At 41.9% G+C, this 19,104-nt stretch overlaps 1 protein-coding gene across 2 annotated transcripts in view; it reads left to right on the top strand.

Annotated features, from left to right (window-relative positions):
• LOC146551153 (arf-GAP with coiled-coil, ANK repeat and PH domain-containing protein 3-like) overlaps positions 1-19,104 on the top strand; it is a 70,274-nt gene that overhangs the window by 15,365 nt on the left and 35,805 nt on the right. For both annotated transcript variants that reach the window (XM_085258742.1, XM_085258741.1), the window contains exons 2-3: positions 12,164-12,221; positions 18,694-18,813. In XM_085258742.1, coding sequence (XP_085114868.1) covers positions 12,164-12,221; positions 18,694-18,813 — 178 coding nt within the window. The remainder of the gene's footprint in view (positions 1-12,163; positions 12,222-18,693; positions 18,814-19,104) is intronic.

The raw sequence follows: 19,104 nt of genomic DNA, 5'->3' as shown, positions 1-19,104 counted from the left end.
CTGACCTGCAGTTAAAGCTTTGAAATATTAGTGGAAAGGCTGACACGGGAAAGAAAACCATCACGGATCCAACTCCGATGTAACAGGAGAGAGACTTTCAGGGTTATAATTGTGGATTTCGGGGCTGTGCTTTTACACACTCTTGATGCAAGTCTTCAGCCCTGAAATCCAGCTAATAACTCAGGTTTGTGTACCCTAACATTAATCTGTCTGAGAAGAAGCTAAAATTAGATAATCCAGATGTTTTGCCATTTCTCTTTGGCGCAAGTCCGCGAGCCAGACGAGTTATAAATGGAAACGTTATTTTCCTTATTAGAAGAATCTCAGAGGATGACTTCAATGAGAGCGAGGCAGCTGTACTTGACATATTTGCATATTTTGTACATGAAAGAGCCTTTTATCATGTGGTAATTATTCTGACTGCCTTTAACATGTTTTTTTCCTTTAGTCCAAAATGTGTAGATGTCTTTGTTAGGAGTGTGTCGGCACGGCGTCCTCGCGGATGTGTTCAAGCAGACGGTTACGAATTTGAGCGAGCGTGATTTCAGAAAGAGCGGGAAAGGCTACCTCAGCTGTTTTTTCTGCGCAGCTGTGAAGCAAACGGAGGAGATATGCCGTGACGTTCCCGATTCTTTGGCAGACGAGCCCTGCTCTTGTCTTTGAGTCCCTCTGTGCTGCAGAAGAGGGCCGAGGGCAGCTGCTCAGAGGTCACGGCGGGGTCGGGGTTTGGCAGTCAGTGCTTACTCTTAAGTGTGAATAAGGTGCAGCTCTTTCTGAGCAAGTGTTACATTCAAATGTTAAAAAATCGCCTGTTATATAGTTATACTGGAAGTGTAATTGGTTAACAGCTGGTCCACTGAAATATCTTAACATCTGTTGGCTTGATTGCCATGAAATATTAAACGGACGTTTGTGGTTCCCAGAGGACGACTTGTACTGACGTTAGTGATCTCTTGACTTTTCTTCAACTGTTAACAGGAGGTGGTTCATGGTCTGCAAGTATCTGATGATTTAATAACAAGTTTGAAATCGGTTGATCTATTTTAATTATGTAGAGCAGGGCTGCATGATTGTGGCTAATTACTGGAAGAAACTATTCATAATCATGATAATCTATATATATATATATATATATATATATATATATATATATATATATATGCATATATGCTTTTTCAGCCTAAGTGCTTTATATCTAACATTCACACTGTGATGAACATATTGGGAGCAATTCAGGGTTTAGTATCTTGCCCAAAGCATGCAGACTGGAGCAGGCAGGGATTGAACCAGCAACCTTCTGATTAGTAGATAACCTGCTCTACCTCTTGAGCTGCAATAAAAAGGCTTGGGTTCTATTTATACAGTAGTGGAATTGAAATATTAGAATTTAAAGATAAAACTGTATAGTTTCTGTTCTATAAAGTCTCACTTTACTCTGTCTTTGCAGGTAGAGGAGGTGAAGTGATGAAGCAGTAGCTAAGACAGCAAAATAATTCTTTCATGGTCAAACTAGCATGTATATGTGAAGACCCGTCCACTTAATCAGGCTTTGGGTGGCCAGGTTACATTGGTAGATGGTTATAATTGTATGCAGTGACTGGAGTGAGTAAAGAGAAACTTGAGAGTGTTAAAATAGAGGAGAAACCAGGGAACAAAGGAAAGACACAGCTTTCAAAACGACTAGGCTTTAAAAAAAATCTAAAGCTTTGCAAGATCAGCAGGAAAAAAAAAATCCTAAAACGCCGAACTAGTCCTCTTATTTTATCTCATGCTTTGTTATGAGATACATACTGATTTTCATCCTTCATTTTGGCAGGATATAAATGCAACACTTGGCTGCAGGAGTGTTGCTTGATTTGAATGTTTCTGCTGAAGAGTCTCTCTGTTGTCGTGCAGCATTGAGAAGATGGGATTCATCTGCTCAGATTATGTGGGAATTTTATCCCCTGCTCTGTGTTTCCCTGCCTGTTTGCGTTGTCGCTTTGCTGCCTGTGATCAGCTGGCCGATGGACAGCATCAGAGCTCAAGTCTCTCACCAAGGGAAGCTCTGAAAATATGCACGCATTCTTCAAGGTCCAGCAGGACATAACAGACTAACGGAAGAGAGAGAGAGCATAAAAAATCAGAATCTGTCGTGCACAGCTTGCAAAGTTTGATTGGCTTATGTGTTGGCGTTTTTGTTCTTGCAGTCTTGTTTTTCCAGTAATTTTGCAGATGAAGCCAGTTTAGCCACTGTCAGAAGTGTAAAAGTTGTATGAAACCTTCTAAGGCCTTGTAGAGACATTTTTGAAGTCTAAAAATAACCATTATGATACTAAAGAGAGGATGATTTAAATCAGATTTCACCAAAAATAAAGACCGGAGGAGCTAACACACTGAATACAAATAGATATGGGAAAAACACATAAACACTAATACCTCAGTTTTATGGTTTTACATAATATTTTTCACTTTTTAAAAAAATGTAACATTGTAAAATAGACAGTTTTAATACAGATTTGCAGATAGTCCACATATGTTGGCAGGCTTGCAGATAGAAGTGAATAGATATCATGTAAGTCGGGTAAAGTGGTATTAAGTTGTATGTTTTAAAAGAAAAAGTGTGTATGTGTTCCGAGCTGTGAGACCATTAGACTGTGTGTGGATGTGGCAACATCATCTATCTTTTATATCATCACTGTAGACGAGATCGCTCACCAAGACTTGGAGAGTAAATTATGATGGATGGCCGTCTCTAACCACAGCTGGATCAAAAACCAGCAATAAAAGTTGAATTTGCTTTTTTGTGAACTTTTTTAATTACCTGTGGTTTTTCCTGTGGAGTCAGAGGGACCAAATGAAGATGTAATTGCCATTTCAGAATTAAAAAAAAATATTAAAGAAACAGTGAATATTTATAGTTTCTGACAGTGAGATGGTCTTATATAAAAAAAAAAATGCAAATGCTAGTATAAATGAGTCCCTGTGGTATTACTGTTGGCATTCAAAAAGTCGTTAATGCTTCTGTTTGAATCTTCTTTAGTTTCTTTCTACGCTGAATATTTTTCGCTGTGCCTTTCCATCTCTTTCTGAGGAGAAGCTTCAAGCTTCGTGCTGCTTCCCTCAGGATTTATGTGCTGTGGTCTGTGGTGTTCGGAGGAGTATCACACAGCCAATGCAAGCACGAATGAGGGAGAGCTGGCATGGGTCTGGCAGAGACAGAGGAAAAGGAGGAGGAAGTGGTGGTGATGGTGGAGGGAGCAGACGAGCAAAAGTTCAGCCACAGCAGGCAGACTGGTCATCTGAGGTGGAGCGCTTAACACGCAGCCAGACTCTATCCCACTTGGCTAGAAAAAACATCAGGTGTTGGTTTTGGAGAGGTCGTGTGCAGTCCAGATATCCTCCCTATCTCTTCACCTTTCTCTTTTGCTTCTCCTGGCCTTTGTTTCTGGGCCAGACGTCTCTCAGTGGTCTCAGCGGAGATCTGATGGCGGCCTATTAGCAGTGAGCTCAGCTGGGCTCCACATGCATACAGTGCGATAAGTTCCTGACATCTTATCAGAGTTTTGGCTCTGGTGAATTCTTTACAGTGAAGTCATAAGGGAGGAACGGATGATAGACGATCATATGAGAGGCTCTGACACTCACAGAGCAGCTTTAACTCAGTCTGCCTTTCTTTGGGCTTCACTGAGCCCCTGCGATCCCAAATAACCAGCATCCTGAAGCTTATCCCGCTGGATCTGTTAGTTCAGGTGTCCCCTGGAGCAAAATACTTATCTTCACCTTCAGAACTTAAAAATGTGATACCTGCAGAGGAATTTGGCTTTTACAGCAGTGAAATAATAGAATAAAACAAAAGTAGTAGCTCACACTCACTAAATTAAAATCTGCTTAATGTCAACAATGTCTAATGTTTATACTGGTCTTTTTAACTAAAGAAACACCAACATCCTTAATTCCAACGCCCACTGTTAACATCTTTTTTGACAGTGAAGAGTAGAAACAAAGTTTTCAAAGAATGAAACTCAATATAATTAATAAAAGAACATGCACTGAAGCTGGGGATTCAATATTTGGATCTGATATCAGTTTTGATCTTGAGCTGACTAACATAGTCCATTTGTTATTATTGTTTTATTGATTAATTGCATTTTAATGGTCCGTGCCTTCCCTGAACTTGACACCAGCGAGTTTCCATACACAGAGGCAAAGATCAGAGACTTGAAATCGTTTGGTGATCTCTGTATTAACCCACTAAATGAGTGGGTGGGCTTGGAGGGCAGTCTGTCTTCCAGAGTTGGTGAATGGTTGCCACTCAGCTATTTGGCTATAAAACAGATATTTGGTGGTGGGGGTGAACGCTTCCCTTCACTTGCAGAGTATGCCCTGAACGTGCTCCTATCTGGATACATCCACGTTAACCCAGTGACAGCTCACACATCCAGTACATGTAACTAAATCTCTACTTTCAGCGATGCTGCAATTGAAGCATAAATGAGTCATTATCGCTGCAGCAGACACGTCACTTTTGCGAAGCCATTAGCACAGATGTGTGTTCCTGAAGAGGGTTTGGGGGTTTAATGCGGCGACGCAGTCAGCACAGTCTGTGGCAGAAATTTGAGCTGAGCTGTCGGAGAACAGAAAGCCGTTCAGTTTAAGTATGAGTGACACATCTAAGCTTTCAAGTGGAAAATAAAGGCAAGGCTTATGAAACAATAGTCAGGGCTTTGAACATATGTTGGGAAGGGTTTTACTGCAAACATCTGAACTCCCTCTGCACCGTAAATGATTGGGTTACTGCAGACCGTAGAAAAGCACAAGTCTTGGTAAAAGATGAAATAAATGTGACACCAACTGTATGAATACAAAAATCTCTACGGAGGTCACAGGGTTTTGGTTGGTGAATGCATCATTGGTTGTAGTTGTAGGTCGCTTGCTTACCCCGACTTACTCATTGGCTGCTTCTATTCCTCCTCAGCTTTATGTGTCACACAGCAATAATAGTCCCAACTCAAATAACATATCACGGGAAAAAATGTAGCATTCTTCCAACATGGTGATTCATGAGAAGGAGAAAATGTTCAGACAGAACTTTGCCTGTGGTCATGTATGTGTACTTGTCAGTTTAGTTCAGTAATTGTAAACAAATGATAGGTTTAATCACCATGACATCACTGATTAGTTTGTGGACTTCCATTTTACAACTTTGACTCTTGGTAATATGGCCTAACAAGCGAAAGATCCCTTGGTTTTATTATGGGAGGAGACACATCCCATTGGGGTGGGAAGGGCATCCGATGCGAAACATCTGCTAAATCAAACATATGGAGGTACCTTCTGTGGCGAGCCCTTATGAAAACCACCTGGTTTTTGTCATCTTAGTTTGAAGCGACTGTATTGATGCATTGCACAGATTCAGATCTGCTAAATAGATAAAATACAAATTAAATACTAGAAACTGACACCAAAAAACCTGGTGTCTGACCATCGTCTTGCCATCCATCGCCGCCTCCAACTAATGCATTATTTTTGTAAAGCAGTCTTTAAAAACTGAAATAACATCACATTAAAAATAATCAATTTTAAAAAGGAAAAGCTATCATTTGCAGAACAGAACATCTTATTATGTCTAGCTCTAGTGTTTTTGGTTTTTAGAAAGGCTGCAGTAGAGGACACTCAGTGCTCCAGCATTGGGAGAAATCCACAGTTTGAAAGTCCTGCCAGTCATCTCTCAGGGGAAGTTATTTTTGAGTTAGAGCTCTGAAAATGGACTGTGTAGATTTATATTTAATGGTCAGCATGGCATAGCCAGGGGTGACTCTGTGATCTTGCTTTTAGCTCACGCAGTGAGTGGTCTGGAAGAGCAAGAGGGGGGGGGGGGGGGGGGGAGGGCAGAGGGCATTAGGAGCCATGCAGCTAAAAATAACCTAAGTTGTAGCTGAAGGGGGTATGCTGAGTACACTCACCCTCCCTCCTCCAATAATCAACCATTCAGCCATGCAGTCCAGCCTCAATTAGGGCACTAAAGCAATCAATATTGTGACAAAATGCAGTTTCTCCAGACAGAAAGTGCTCCATCACCGCGCCTTCAGACAGACTTACAGATACGCTCGTGCCGTCTCCAGTCCCTCGTTTCCACTCCTTCATCCGACCCCACCTTTCCTCCGCGCTTCACTGGGGTTTGAATGATGATGCGGACATGCTGAAGAGTGTGCTGATTGTTGATGATCACTCAAAGATAACAGTGGGTCTATTGCACAGCTGTGTGCTGACACTGCTTCATCACTCAGTGGCTAATTCATCCTCCCAGTGGGCTTGCTGTCTGGAGGTTTAGCCGCAGGTTTTGCCCCAGCTGGAAGACGCTTGTCGGTCTGGTTGAATTTTAGGGGTCATTACATGCACCCAGTGTTTGCAGTCTCTTTAGCATCCCACCTGCTTGCTGTCCGCCCAGACCACCAGGTGGCTCTGCCTCAGTGTCTCCCTCCAAAACACAACCCTCTCTGATATGAATGCTCATCAGCATCACACACAGCTTCACACACTGCAGCCAAAACAATACATTTTAACTAACGCTGAAGGTATTCCTTCATCTCCATTCCTTTGTTGTGTTACTGCAAACCTGTAAAAATACATTTTCTCTCACATTTATTTGAGGACTTTTTATACTGAATACTTGACAGGTTAAGATCCTGCATATTATTCATATTACAAGTGCAAATAGGTGTTTCGAAGCCAGCTGAGACACGTGGTGGTTGGCAGGACTCATTTCAAATGAGTCCATCCTGCTGGGGACCCACCACTCGTGAGAGGAGCTGTTGGGATGTGGTGATTTGTGGATTAGGTTGTCTAAATGTTTAAATGTCCAGGCTTGTAACAGTAAGTCAGGATTCACACTGATGTTCATTCAATGCTTGATGGCAGGCGTTCCTGACATTTTGATGGATGTTTTTGCTGTTGTGATTGTCATAGCAACAGTAAACAATCATCACAGGTAAACTGACTAACTTACTGCCATAAATCTTTACATATCACCCTATTTTTGAAACTTTTGCACTGGCTTCCTGTTGGATGTAGATTTCAGTTTAAAATCTTGGTTCCCACTTTTCTCCAAACCAGGTTCTCGGATCCCTGGATAAGAGCCTTCCTGTGATTCTGTGTAACTGAGGGTGATTGGGACTTCCAAATTTTAACTTCCAAACTTCGGAACAGCTTCCCACTCTCTCTTTGCACCTGTGACTCTGTGACAGCCTATAAAGAGCAGCTTAAAACTCACCTGTTCAAACAGGTTGTGTTTGTGTTGTTTCGCTCGGTGTCCTGTGTGTCTGTTTTGCCTTTGGTGAGGGATTCACACATCTTTACCAATTAAACTTTCCTGTAATTTTCAGTGGGCTGAATTGGAACGTCTGGTGGATTGGTTCTGGTCCCCAAACCACACGTTTGACAGCTGAGGTCTAGAATGATTGTGATGTACATGTTACTAATCTGACTGTTTCCTTTCATTTACTTGTAACAAACATGTTATTTCACTGTAATGTTTATGTAATGTTTTCAGTGGAATATGATTAGAGAGAAAGGTTGTTGTAAAGAGAATTATCGCTTCAATCTGCAGCTCTTGCATTAGCATTTCAGCTTATTGTTTTCCTGTTTTGGATCACGGTCTCTGCTCTTAAGCTGCTGCAGCAGCTGTTCTTGAGATAAAAAGCTCCAAATAACCTCGGTACACGACTAAGACATAGTTAGAGACCAGCTGAACTGACATCTTAACCTCAGAACCCAAAGGTGGACACAAAAATAACCTGGTTTAAGTGAAGGATGTGACTAAAAATTTCCACCACTGCTGTCTGAACTGAAAACATTTTCCCTGAGAAGATACTTTAAACCACAAAACAGCTGGCCAGCATGGACATCACACTTATTTACCTTCCAGAATTTCAAAAGATCTCCGTTTAGCATCAGGTGGAACTGGTTAAGACGTGCAGTGGTTCTCGAATTAACGAGAAACAGAGGTGTTCTGTGACTTTGGGCCAGTAAAAGGCACCTCAGCCTCTCCCCTGGATGCCCAGTCAGCACGCCACCAGCCAGAAACCACCAGACCTGCAGCTTGCTCAGCACAATCTCTGTGTTTATTATGTTTTTACACCGTGGCTTAACTACAAGGCTTCATGTCGGATGAATGTTTTAGACGGCGTGTTTTAAATGTACTGTGGGTGTTGCTGTTGGGTCTTAATCAGCCATTAAGGAGCGCCGTGTTTACGTGAGTTGATTGGTGGCGTCTGTGTGAACCACATCTGGATGTACTGCTGTTTAATGGGCTCCCGATGAGGTTTTAATGGAGGTGGTCTCTTGTCGCTCCAGCCCTGTAATGAGTCGCGTAAGGCACTATTTGGCTTCCCCACTCCTCTTGGTGTGAATGAGGGTCAGCTCACAAGCACATCAGGGACTTCTGCGGCCCACTTAAGAGACGGTTACCGTGGCTACAGGCCCGAGGCTCCATCTGCATGTATTATAGGAGGCGTGTGCATTCAGAAAAAAAGGGGAGTGGGGGGGATACAGCTTGGAGGGAGCAGCTGTCCTACGAGCCGGTCTCTGCACATCTGGGACGGCTAGCTGGGGTGTCACCACGCTGTACCCGAAACTCGTCCATCACTGCAAGACACACATTGTTCACATTATGGTGTTGTTAGACCAGCGTAACTGAGGTTTAATGTTTGTGGCATCTTTTGTGTTTGTGTACACGATGTTTTGAGAGGATTTTTCCACTTTGCCCAACAGACTGGAACTGAAACACTTGGTTAGTTTCAGTCATTTGTTATCATGCCAAACATTCTGAGGTTTTCATTTTCCATGGTCAGGGTTTTTGCCAGCGTTTTGAAAGCCTGGCCTAAGTTGACCCCCCGTCAGGCAGGGCTAAACATCACAGATTTCTATTTATTAGACAAAACCTACAAACATTACATTGACTAACCTGTGATTTCCAAAAGTGTGGGGACTATCATGGTACTGCAGGTGAGCCAGCAGAAGGTATTTTCAGCTTTTAATTTTCAGTTTTGACATTTAGTTTTAAACTGTAGACACAGAACTAGTGACAGCAGTAGGATATAAATAAATGGCACGTTGGTTTTAATTTTCCGACCCATTTTTGATCCTGAACTCGCCTTGTATGTCGTGAAGAGAAGAAGAAAACTTAAATTGAGCAGAAGTAAATCTTCTTTGGTTTATCTCATCAAACAGTTCAGATGTCCCATTGTAAATTTTGTGGTAGGCATTTTTTTCCCCAGTATTTTTCTGTATTTTATCCAATAATCAGTTAGTGGATTTAAATAATGAGTAGCAGATAAAGCCATAATGAAAAATAAGCTGGTTTGAAGGGTTGGCCTAAGCCCAGTGGTCGACCTTGATAACCACAGCTTCTACTCTCACCACATGAAGGATCATCTGAACATCCATCCACCCATCCTTCATCAATCTTGAATCTTGGACAAAATGAAACATACAATCTTTTCAGCGAGCTCTGGTCTTCCCCTGATTGGGATTCCTTTAGACTCGAAGAAACAGAGACCCTTATATTCACAGTGTTGAAGTACGCCGATTTCACGGATTCTTTTTGATGGTAGCGATCAGGCGGAAACTTTTACTTCCAAAATCAGACGTCTTTATTTGCGCTTAAAATAAATAAAATACAGATGGATCCGGAGACCTAGCTAACTAGCCTACCCCCACTACGTCTAGCGAGGTCTGGCTCACAACTGGAAGTCAACACAGTCTTATGGGTTTGGTGTCCCGCCCATTGTACCCCCCCTTCAACTGTCCTGCCTGCGGTCTTCCCCACTTCAGCACTCTAAACAAAATCACCCAAGTTTAAGCATAGCTTTCTAATCCTCTCTACCTACAATGAAAAAATGAAAGCATGAGTACATAATCACATTTCCCACAAGCACCCTTTCTCACAACAGCCTCATTGTTTTGGTTACTCCAAAATAATGAGATTGGTTACTTCTGAGAGCACATGACCATAGTTGAGGGTTACAACATGATGGATTGGTAAATCAAAAGCTTCTCCTTCAGGTTCATCTGTTGCTTTACCGCAGCAGACATGGCCCAAAATACAATATACCTCACGATCCACCTCACCAATCACCCTGAGAAGTTAACTACTTTTTTTAGGGCAGCAAGTCTGCTAGAACAGCTGCTATCTATTTTTAACCTTATCTCGTTTCTTAATAACTCACAAGTAGTCGATTATTATAAAAAAAAAACCCACCCTAAGCATCTAAACTCTTCTGTGGACATTTGCAAATAAAACATGACATTAAAATCAGTCCCAAGAACTGCTGGAGCCATGAACACATGAGGAGAACTAGCCTTTTGAAAAGCGAGCGCCTGCTAAGCGCTGCACTATCACATTTTTTAAAAAGAGCAGCTTCTAAAATGACATCAGCAATGAAAACAGTTTCGCTCACTGGCAGATAATCCCTGGGCGTGGTTGGGCTCAGAGCCGTTCAGCAGGAGATCAGTTGAGGTTACAACAGCACGTGTCCACATGTGGAATAATATGGTATTGATTATTTAGGTAATGCATGTTTCCATTCTGCACGAGTTAGAGCTTTTGACAGACATTTCCTCTCTGGAGCATTTCTCTCCCCCAATCCTCTCGGTTCCATATTAAGGGAGTAGAAGCTGTGGGGGTTGGAGAACATGTGCCATCCTCCGTCCCATGAGCTTGTTCAAGCGGATTAATCCACCAGTGGCCAGAGAGGAAGAAATGAGTCGGAGATGTCTATTCTGCCAGCCACGACTGCAATCTGATGGAGCTGCTGTGCGATTCGTAATACAACATTGATATAAAATTTGGAAAAGGAGTCCTGTGTGTAAAAAAAAAAAAAAAAAAAAGTGTGAATTGTCAGACATCTTTCTTCTTTTCCCTCGCTCTCACACCTCCTGCCCTCCATCTCGACCTTGCTATACAAATTTGCCATGCAAACAACACCTGTTGTTTACTGCTTTCCCTCTAAGTCTGTAGATATTCACATCAACTATGAACACATTAGATTTCTGACGGGCGGCTCAAGATGGCAGACATGCTTGCGCTTGGGTAGACTGATGCTAATGGTAGTTTGACTTGTATGCTTACCTTGTGCGTTTTAACTCCACTGGATAATTCCAAAACGTCACTCCCTTTTTTCATTTTGGCTCAACGTGCATTAAAGCAACAAACGATTTTGAGTCTTTAGGGGTGAGCAGTAATGCACATTTGCTTGTAAAGGTGGTTAAATTGAGCAACCAGGCATCCAACAAGTCCTTATCATTAAACAGTGAAGGAAGACTTCAACACACAGCACTTCCAAATTGCACACTAGCACTGGATGAGCCAGTTCTCCCAGATTTGAAATCCCAAACAGGACAAATCAGCTGTGCTCAGCCATCTGCAAACACAGAATTTGGGTGTAATTAGTTCTGCTGGTATTTGGCGGTAAAGCCAAGTTTTAACAGTGTGTGTGCTCTAGGCCTCATAGATAACTGTACAGCTGCTTGGATATTTGTGTTGCCTGGAACAAGAGATCCAGTCTGACCGACTGACCAACATTTCCATCCCTGGGGTTCACGCTAAAAATTGGAAAATGTGACTACATGAAGAAGCTGGCTGTAGATCATATTTAAACCATCAGCAACAGGAAGCACATACCGTAACAGATGAGCGGCACATAAGGGCGGTGAACGTAGACGTGCTTGCAGCGCACATACTCTGACATGACCTCAGCATGCGGAGGAGCCTCTGAGTGGTGTTCATAAGGCCTGTGTCATGCTGCCTCTGGGTGTAAATCACACGTCTCTCAAGGGTGGAGAGGGGAGCTCCAGATGCGGCTGGGTGCGGTTTCAGTGTTGACAGTGAGTAGGTGGACTGGGGGTTGTGTGATGAGCCAGACAGCTATGTTCCCCTCGCTGCGGAGAGACCATGTCTATCACTTTGTTTTGACAGAGCTGAGCTGCTCCCAGGATGGCGTCTCGCTCATTAAAAACACACCCGGAGTCTCGCCTGGCTCCGCAAAACTCTGTTTCATTTCTGGGAATGTGGGGAATAATAAGACTATTGCAGATCAACTGTTTTCCAATAAGTTAACATAATTCAATTTGTTACACATTACCACACGTGTAATAATGGATTTTTCCTGCTTTTATTTTTCAGGGCGAATATTGATGAGGTAGAAACAGAGGTGGTGGAGATCGAGGCAAAACTAGATAAGGTAAGACGGTTCTTCTAGTTAACTAGTTAACATACAAAGATGATGCTGTAAGATGTTGTGAAAGGGAAAAATGTAGTGCAAATTGTCTTAATATTTATGTCTGTGGGCTTTCTTTTTACTTCTACTTGTGTCTTGCCTTTGCTTCTTTCCATAAAGAAGTTATTGCGAATGAAAGACTGAAAACAATATTGGATAAACAAAGTAAGCGTTCTATAATGTTTTCAGTTTTCCCAGTCCACGCTGTCAGTACTTGCTTTGTTTTTCTTGCTCTATAAGCAGTAAACAGAAACCAGGCCAAGTTTCAATAGCTTTTTCAAAAACGTGTTCAGAATAAATGAAACAGAAACTCAGCCCCGAGCACACCTGAAGGCACAAGACCTGCCGCCTTAAAGAAGCCAGTCCGGTTTTATGAAGCTTAGGGGCACCAACGTTTTTTGGTGTGTGTGTGGTTTTTTTTTTTTTTTTAGAAAAGCAAACATAATGAGGTCATGGCATTAAGTGTCAGTGTGGCAAGCTGTAAGATTGCTGATACTAAACGTTCACTTGCAACATTTTTTCAGCTAAATCGTCCAGTCTTAAAGATTGTGATTTTTTTTTCCCTTAAAATTCAATCAAAAAGGTGATCTGAAACTCTTAAATTAGAAATCTCTATTGCAGATTTTTCTGAAAGACTTTGTAAAGACAGTTTCTTTTTTATATATATATATATATATATATATATATATATATATATGTATATGATAGATTGCATTTATATAGCGCTTTTCGGGGCCCTCAAAGCACCTTGCAATTCCAATACTCATTCACACACTGGTGGAGGCAAGCTGCAGTTGTAGCCACAGCTGCCCTGGGGCAGACTGACAGAAGCGAGGCTGCCATATCGCGCCATCGGCCCCTCTGGCCATCACCAGTAGGCGGTAGGTGAAGCGTCTTCCCCAGGGACACAACGACCGAGACTGTCCGAGCCGGGGCTCGAACCGGCAACCTTCCGGTTACAAGGCGAACTGCCAACTCTTTGAGCCACGATCGCCTTTAGCGCTTGTAATCAGACCCCTAAATGATGCCAGTCATATATTTAGGAAGATTAAAAAAACAAGTTATTTTCTGTTTTTCTCTTTTTTTCTTACAAGGAGAATTTTTATACTTAAAAGTCAATATTTTGTTAATATTTATGTTAAAATCTGAACTATCAGAACTGCGTGTTTGGATAGTTTAAAAGTGAAGCAAAGCAATCTTTTACACTGCTGCCATCCACAGAGTTACACAGCCGTGCATGCACCTCTCTCCATGAGAGCATCTCAACTATATTTTTAGCAGAAATATCTCAGTTTGCACATTTGCAGAAGTATAAAATCATCTTTTTTTCCCCTTTAAAAAACCAAACTCTGTTGTAAATTAGAAACATTTGGAGAAGCCCACCTAGTGTGCCAAAGAAGCCTATCCCATGTTTTATGTTTTTAATTATTAATGAGGGAATCCTTGCAAACATACACTGACTGCAGCCCTGATTGGTAGAAATACTGCAGAACTAATGGCTGAAAAAGAGGAATTTTGGTCTCTTTCCACATTTTGTCACAGGCAGACCTTAGCCACGGCCTGCCTATTACACACAGGATTATATCACTGTGTAGTGCCTAATCCCTTAGTGCTAACATTGCTAGCATAATGGACGGGGTATTGTTGCTCGGCCCAGTTGAAGAGTTCAGCTCAGGTTTGCTGAAACGTGACGTGGCAGCAGTGCAAGATGGGGATTACAGAAAACATCAGACTGCATGGCTTTCAGAGCGTGCAGTTGCCCTGTAATAAGGCATCCAGATGTTCCAGCTGTAATGCTCCTGTCACAGGTCCATCTGGTGCTGTTCTCAACCTAACCCTGACCCTGACTCTGACTTGCATGTGTCAGAAAGAGCCAGCGCTAATCAGGCTGTTCTTTTACTGCCATCATTGTTGGGAACCTCCATTGTTAGTTCATATACCAGACCACAGGCATTCCTGTCATTTTTAATATTCATCTACCAGGGTCTTCACAAAGATGCATTTAACTATCAACATACTCTAAAGAGGCTTACATGAAATTTGATCATCAGTTGTATAAGACTGCATAGTAAAATGGTAAATAATAAATTGCATAAAAAGCTAACTTCTTACGTGAATCTAAATATTTACATAAATATTAGCTGATAAGATTTGGGTAATATAGGTAGAAAAAGGTTTGTTTAACATTTAAACATATTTTCTGCATATTCCAGCATATAAAATAAAATATGTTTTTGTACTTACACTCACAGATGCTAATGTTTTGTCACTTTTTACAGAATCAAACTCAAAGTAATGTCAGTACTTCCAAGCATTAAACGCTGCATGGTCATACTCTCTCCCACGCTCCATATTATCCATGTTGATCTGCACACGTCTGTTGCTGCCACGGACGTCACGCGCTCGTACGTCATTGTCATGAGACACTCTCACAAACAAAATCGCGGTTTAGTAACACAGTAACGCAGCGTGCTAACAGGAAAGTTACAGTAATCGGATTACTTTTTTGCAATAGTAATCCCTTACTTTACTTGTTACTTGAAAAAACCGGTCCGTGAGTCCTTTCGTACCGAAAGTTGAGGCTTGGGTGTGAAATTTATAGTTTTCAGGGTTTTCAATCGTTAACTCGGTTTCCCTGGCTCTTTTTCCGTGTTGTCGTTGTGTGTCTTATTTTGAAATAAATATTTACGCGTTACCATACCATAGCTACCAGAGAGTATTAACTCATTCACTGCCAGCCATTTTCAAATGGCTGGCAGTGAAACACAACAAGACTTGCACCACATTTTTGTCTCACTGCGCAATCCCTTACGTGCGCAAACCCTGCACCTCCTTGCAGGTCTACTTTTACTGCTGGTGGGCTTCAGTTCAACTTACGTTGACTGCCATTGACGTCTATAGACGTCAATGGCAGTCAACGTAAGTTTTTCAATTGACGTCTATAGACGTCAATGGCAGTGAATGAGTTAAGGGGCAGAGAGGAGGATGTTACTCTCAGTGTTTTTGGCACATTTCAGGAGGATGCTGCTAAAAAAAGTTACACAATTACACAGTGAATTTGCATTTATTATTATATTTACAAAATACCACAGCTTTTGTCTTGGTCATATCATTTTATTTTGTTGTATTTATCCGCGACACCTGAAAGGCCGGTCCGTGAAAATATCGTCTGACATTAAACTGGTCCGTGGCGCAAAAAAGGTTGGGGACCGCTGCACAAGAGGACAGAAAAGTGTGTAATTCCTTACTGATTGAGAAGTGAGTACTGGACATTGCTGGCAGTCACTGGGTCAGATTAGTTGCAAAGAAGTATACGGTGCTGCATGGAAAACCTTGGGATTGTTGAGGTCACCTGTAGTTTACATTGCAGACCTGCCTTGAAACCCTACAACTCTGCAACCAGCTTGTTTTGAATGGTTGGCTTGCAGGACTAAGGCACAGCTTTTGCTTTGATGGTGACCAATATCTGTTTGTGGTTTGTGTTATAGTTTTTACTCCTGTTCTGTGAGTTGATGGCAAATTACGGGTGACTGCAGCAAATCAATCTCAAGGAGATTTTTGATGTGGCACTGTCTTTGTGAACAGTTACACCTAGCCAGCAACCACTCACTAGCTTATTGGAGACTACACAATGACTGGTTTCTAGGCCTGTGTGGGACTCATAGACCGCATGAAAGATGGACTCAGCTACCGCCTCCCATTGGTTTGTGATGAGGTGTTCACCTGTTTCTGCTGCACTAAGGGGTGGAGCTGACTGTGAAACTGAACCAAATCCTCCTTTCTGACTCCATCATAATCAGAATTTGCAAAATAGACTTCAGTATGATTTGAAAGTAGTGATTATGCACCTAGAGTCATCAGGAAAGCATTTAAAGAGGGCACAGAGTAAGAGAGCTGATGGCTCTGAAGTTATCCCCTTCTGGCTTTTAAAGACCTTTGGGAGATGCAAGTTTAAGGGACTTTTAGTCCCCCCTTCTTTTTTTTAAGACCAGGAAGCAATTTTATACTTTTGTTCAGTCTATCTCTACACAAATCTCTTTGCAAATCTATGGGGAGTGCTGCAGACTGGCTGTCTGGTGAGCTTTAGCAAGCTTTTTGTTAATATTATTAATAGCAGGATAGGTAAAGCCTTGTTTTCAGTCATAATGCTAGGCTAATGGTGAGTTTGCTTATAAACCAAAGAAAAGGCCACATCAGATTCATGTCTGGTTAGCAGCTGGGAGGAAATGAGTCTTGCTGGAGAAGACGGGTGCTGAAAAGCAGAAAACCTGGCATTAGAACACAGAGTGAAAAATAAGAAGAGATTAATTTTCCTCTCATGAAACCAGAAGCTAAACAAAGCAGCCGTTATAGCAGACAGAAAAAACCTGCTGACAGAGAAAATGTTCTTGGAAATGCACAAAAACATTCATGCTGAGTTGCCGGTGTCTGCTGTCCATTATCCAGTCCTGGATAACATTGGCTCTTTTACATGCGTGCAGGGTGGCTAGCTGATGTCAGGGGCTGACATACGGAGCCCACCTGCACACACTGCCATATGTGAACACAGGTGATGGATAGACAGCACACATGCAGCTGGATGACTCCATTCCCGTCTGGGGCTCAGGTGCGATGACGAGCTGAAAACGCAGAGAAACAAAAGCTTGAGTGTTGTGACTCGAGCATGTGATGTTGAGTTATAAAAACCGCTGGCCTTAAGCGTGGATCGTACCTCAGTGATGGGTCACACGGAGCCTCATGTTAAGCAGACTTCTATTTACCACATAGGTGTTGACACATGGGAGAAAGTGCGATCTTTATTTACATTCAAGAGACATGCATGGACATGCAGTATAATTTTAACACCCGCAATCCAGTCTTTGGACTGTGGGAGGATCACCTGGAGGAAACCCACACAGGCAAACTCAATAGATGGCCCCAGCTGACCTGCAGGTTGGGCCAGGAATGTTTCTGTATTGCAACAGCGTTAACCGCTCAAACACGATGCCGCTGCCATGATTTTATTTTAACGTTGTAATTTCGATATGCTCTTTAGATGTCAACTGGCTTTCTACTAACCCTGCTCAAACTCATCAACACTCTTCTTCATGGATACCTGGAGGCAGGTCTTCATTGCAACACCTTCATATGCAAAACTATCATTCGATGTTGTGCAATTGGGAAACACCATATGAAAACCAGGCCAAGATTTCAATCCAGAATTTTCTTTTTTTTTATTCAACTAAAATTTTAAAACTTAAATTAACATAACCAAAAGCAAATTCATATAAAATAAACAAACAGTATCCCTTCTTTGAATTATTATAGGTTAGCAATAAAGCAAATAGATAAAAAGACACTTGTACATATATTTGTAAATGATAAAACCTGAGATTAAATGCTTCGCTAGGTTTACAAGAAACTGAAAGATGGACCAGAAAAGGCTAATTTTGCTTGCTGGCTGGCCAGGTCGCATCCCCATTCATGTGCAACTGCATGAGCAGGGATTTTCTCATCACATCTGAGGTTTGCTAGACGAGCATTTAAGGGAAAATAGCATGTTTTTATTTGCAGTTTATCCATCATAAGTTGTTTAATAAACTTTACTTTTTTAGATCTGAGTTATACTGCAGAGAGTCAAGTTACAATAATAGATACTGGAACTATTATAGGATATTTATAGGAAAACAGCCCTCTCCTGTGATCTCTGTAAATCTCTGTTTATAGGCCTATTTGCTAATTTCAGTCAACATTTGAGAGGAGAAGTATCCAAGATATAGTCTTTGGCTAACGAGTTGTGATTGATAGGTTGCTGTCACACCATCGCTTTTAAAACCCTTAGATCAGGGGTCTCGAACTCCAGGCCTCGAGGGCCGGTGTCCTGCAGGTTTTTAGATGTGTCCTTGATCCAACACAGCTGATTTAAATGGCTAAATTACCTCCTCAACATGTCTTGAAGTTCTTCAGAGGCCTGGTAATGACCTAATCATTTGATTCAGGTGTGTTGACCCAGGGTGAGATCTAAAATCTGCAGGACACCGGCCCTCGAGGCCTGGAGTTCAAGACCCCTGCCTTAGATGGTGCAAGTGAACACGCGGATGTGGTTGCAACACCTGTGACTGAAGTTAGTTATACCTCAGACTCTAGTGTCCAGATGGATAATATCAAAAATTCAACCTTGATTTTTGTGCCAGGCTGTAAACATCTTTCTTTTAATTTATTTTATTTTTGACCATTCAAGACTTGCTCAGAGCGGTTAAAATGACCTCTCCTTCTTAAATGAATCCAGTTTTTTTTTTTTTTTAGGCCTTGGCCTTATACAGATTCTTTTCTTTCTGATATACAAGGCCTGCCCATCGTCATCTCCTTAAGCTGAACTACAGCCCTGCTAATACGATGCGTGTGTTGAAAGCTTCAACATCTTTCATTTAACCCCTCGTCTGTCTTCTGTCCACAGCTGGTGAAGCTATGCAGTGGAATGATCGAAGCAGGAAAGGCCTATGTCAGCGCCAACAAGCTCTTTGTCAACGGCATCCGGGATCTGTCTCAGCAGTGCAAGAAGGACGTAATGATCTCGGTGAGATTCTGAAACAAAGCCTTGGTTTTATCCATCACAGACTTTAATCTGGTATTATTGGCCTCATTTGTCTTTTAGTCGATATGGTTGTGGAAGGTTTTAGCCTCAAAAATCAGCCAAAAAAAAAAAATCAGCCTCTTTTAGCCTCAAAAAAGCAGCTAATGTCCTCGGACATTGTTTTTGTGTGAACAAACCTGATTACTAACAGATTAGTCAGCGAGGATCAAATCAGGCCTGGAAACTTACTTCTTGGCTCGACTCACGACTCCGGCGTCTTGAACTGTTTTCATT

The sequence above is a fragment of the Mchenga conophoros genome, linkage group LG20, assembly GCF_057382185.1.
Source record: "Mchenga conophoros isolate Kocher_MC1m ecotype Shallow Benthic linkage group LG20, M_conophoros_male_GT1.1, whole genome shotgun sequence".
Classification (NCBI taxonomy): Eukaryota; Metazoa; Chordata; class Actinopteri; order Cichliformes; family Cichlidae; genus Mchenga; species Mchenga conophoros.
The sequence above is the reverse complement of the archived record's forward strand: the minus strand, read 5'-3'. Positions and strand labels throughout refer to the sequence as shown.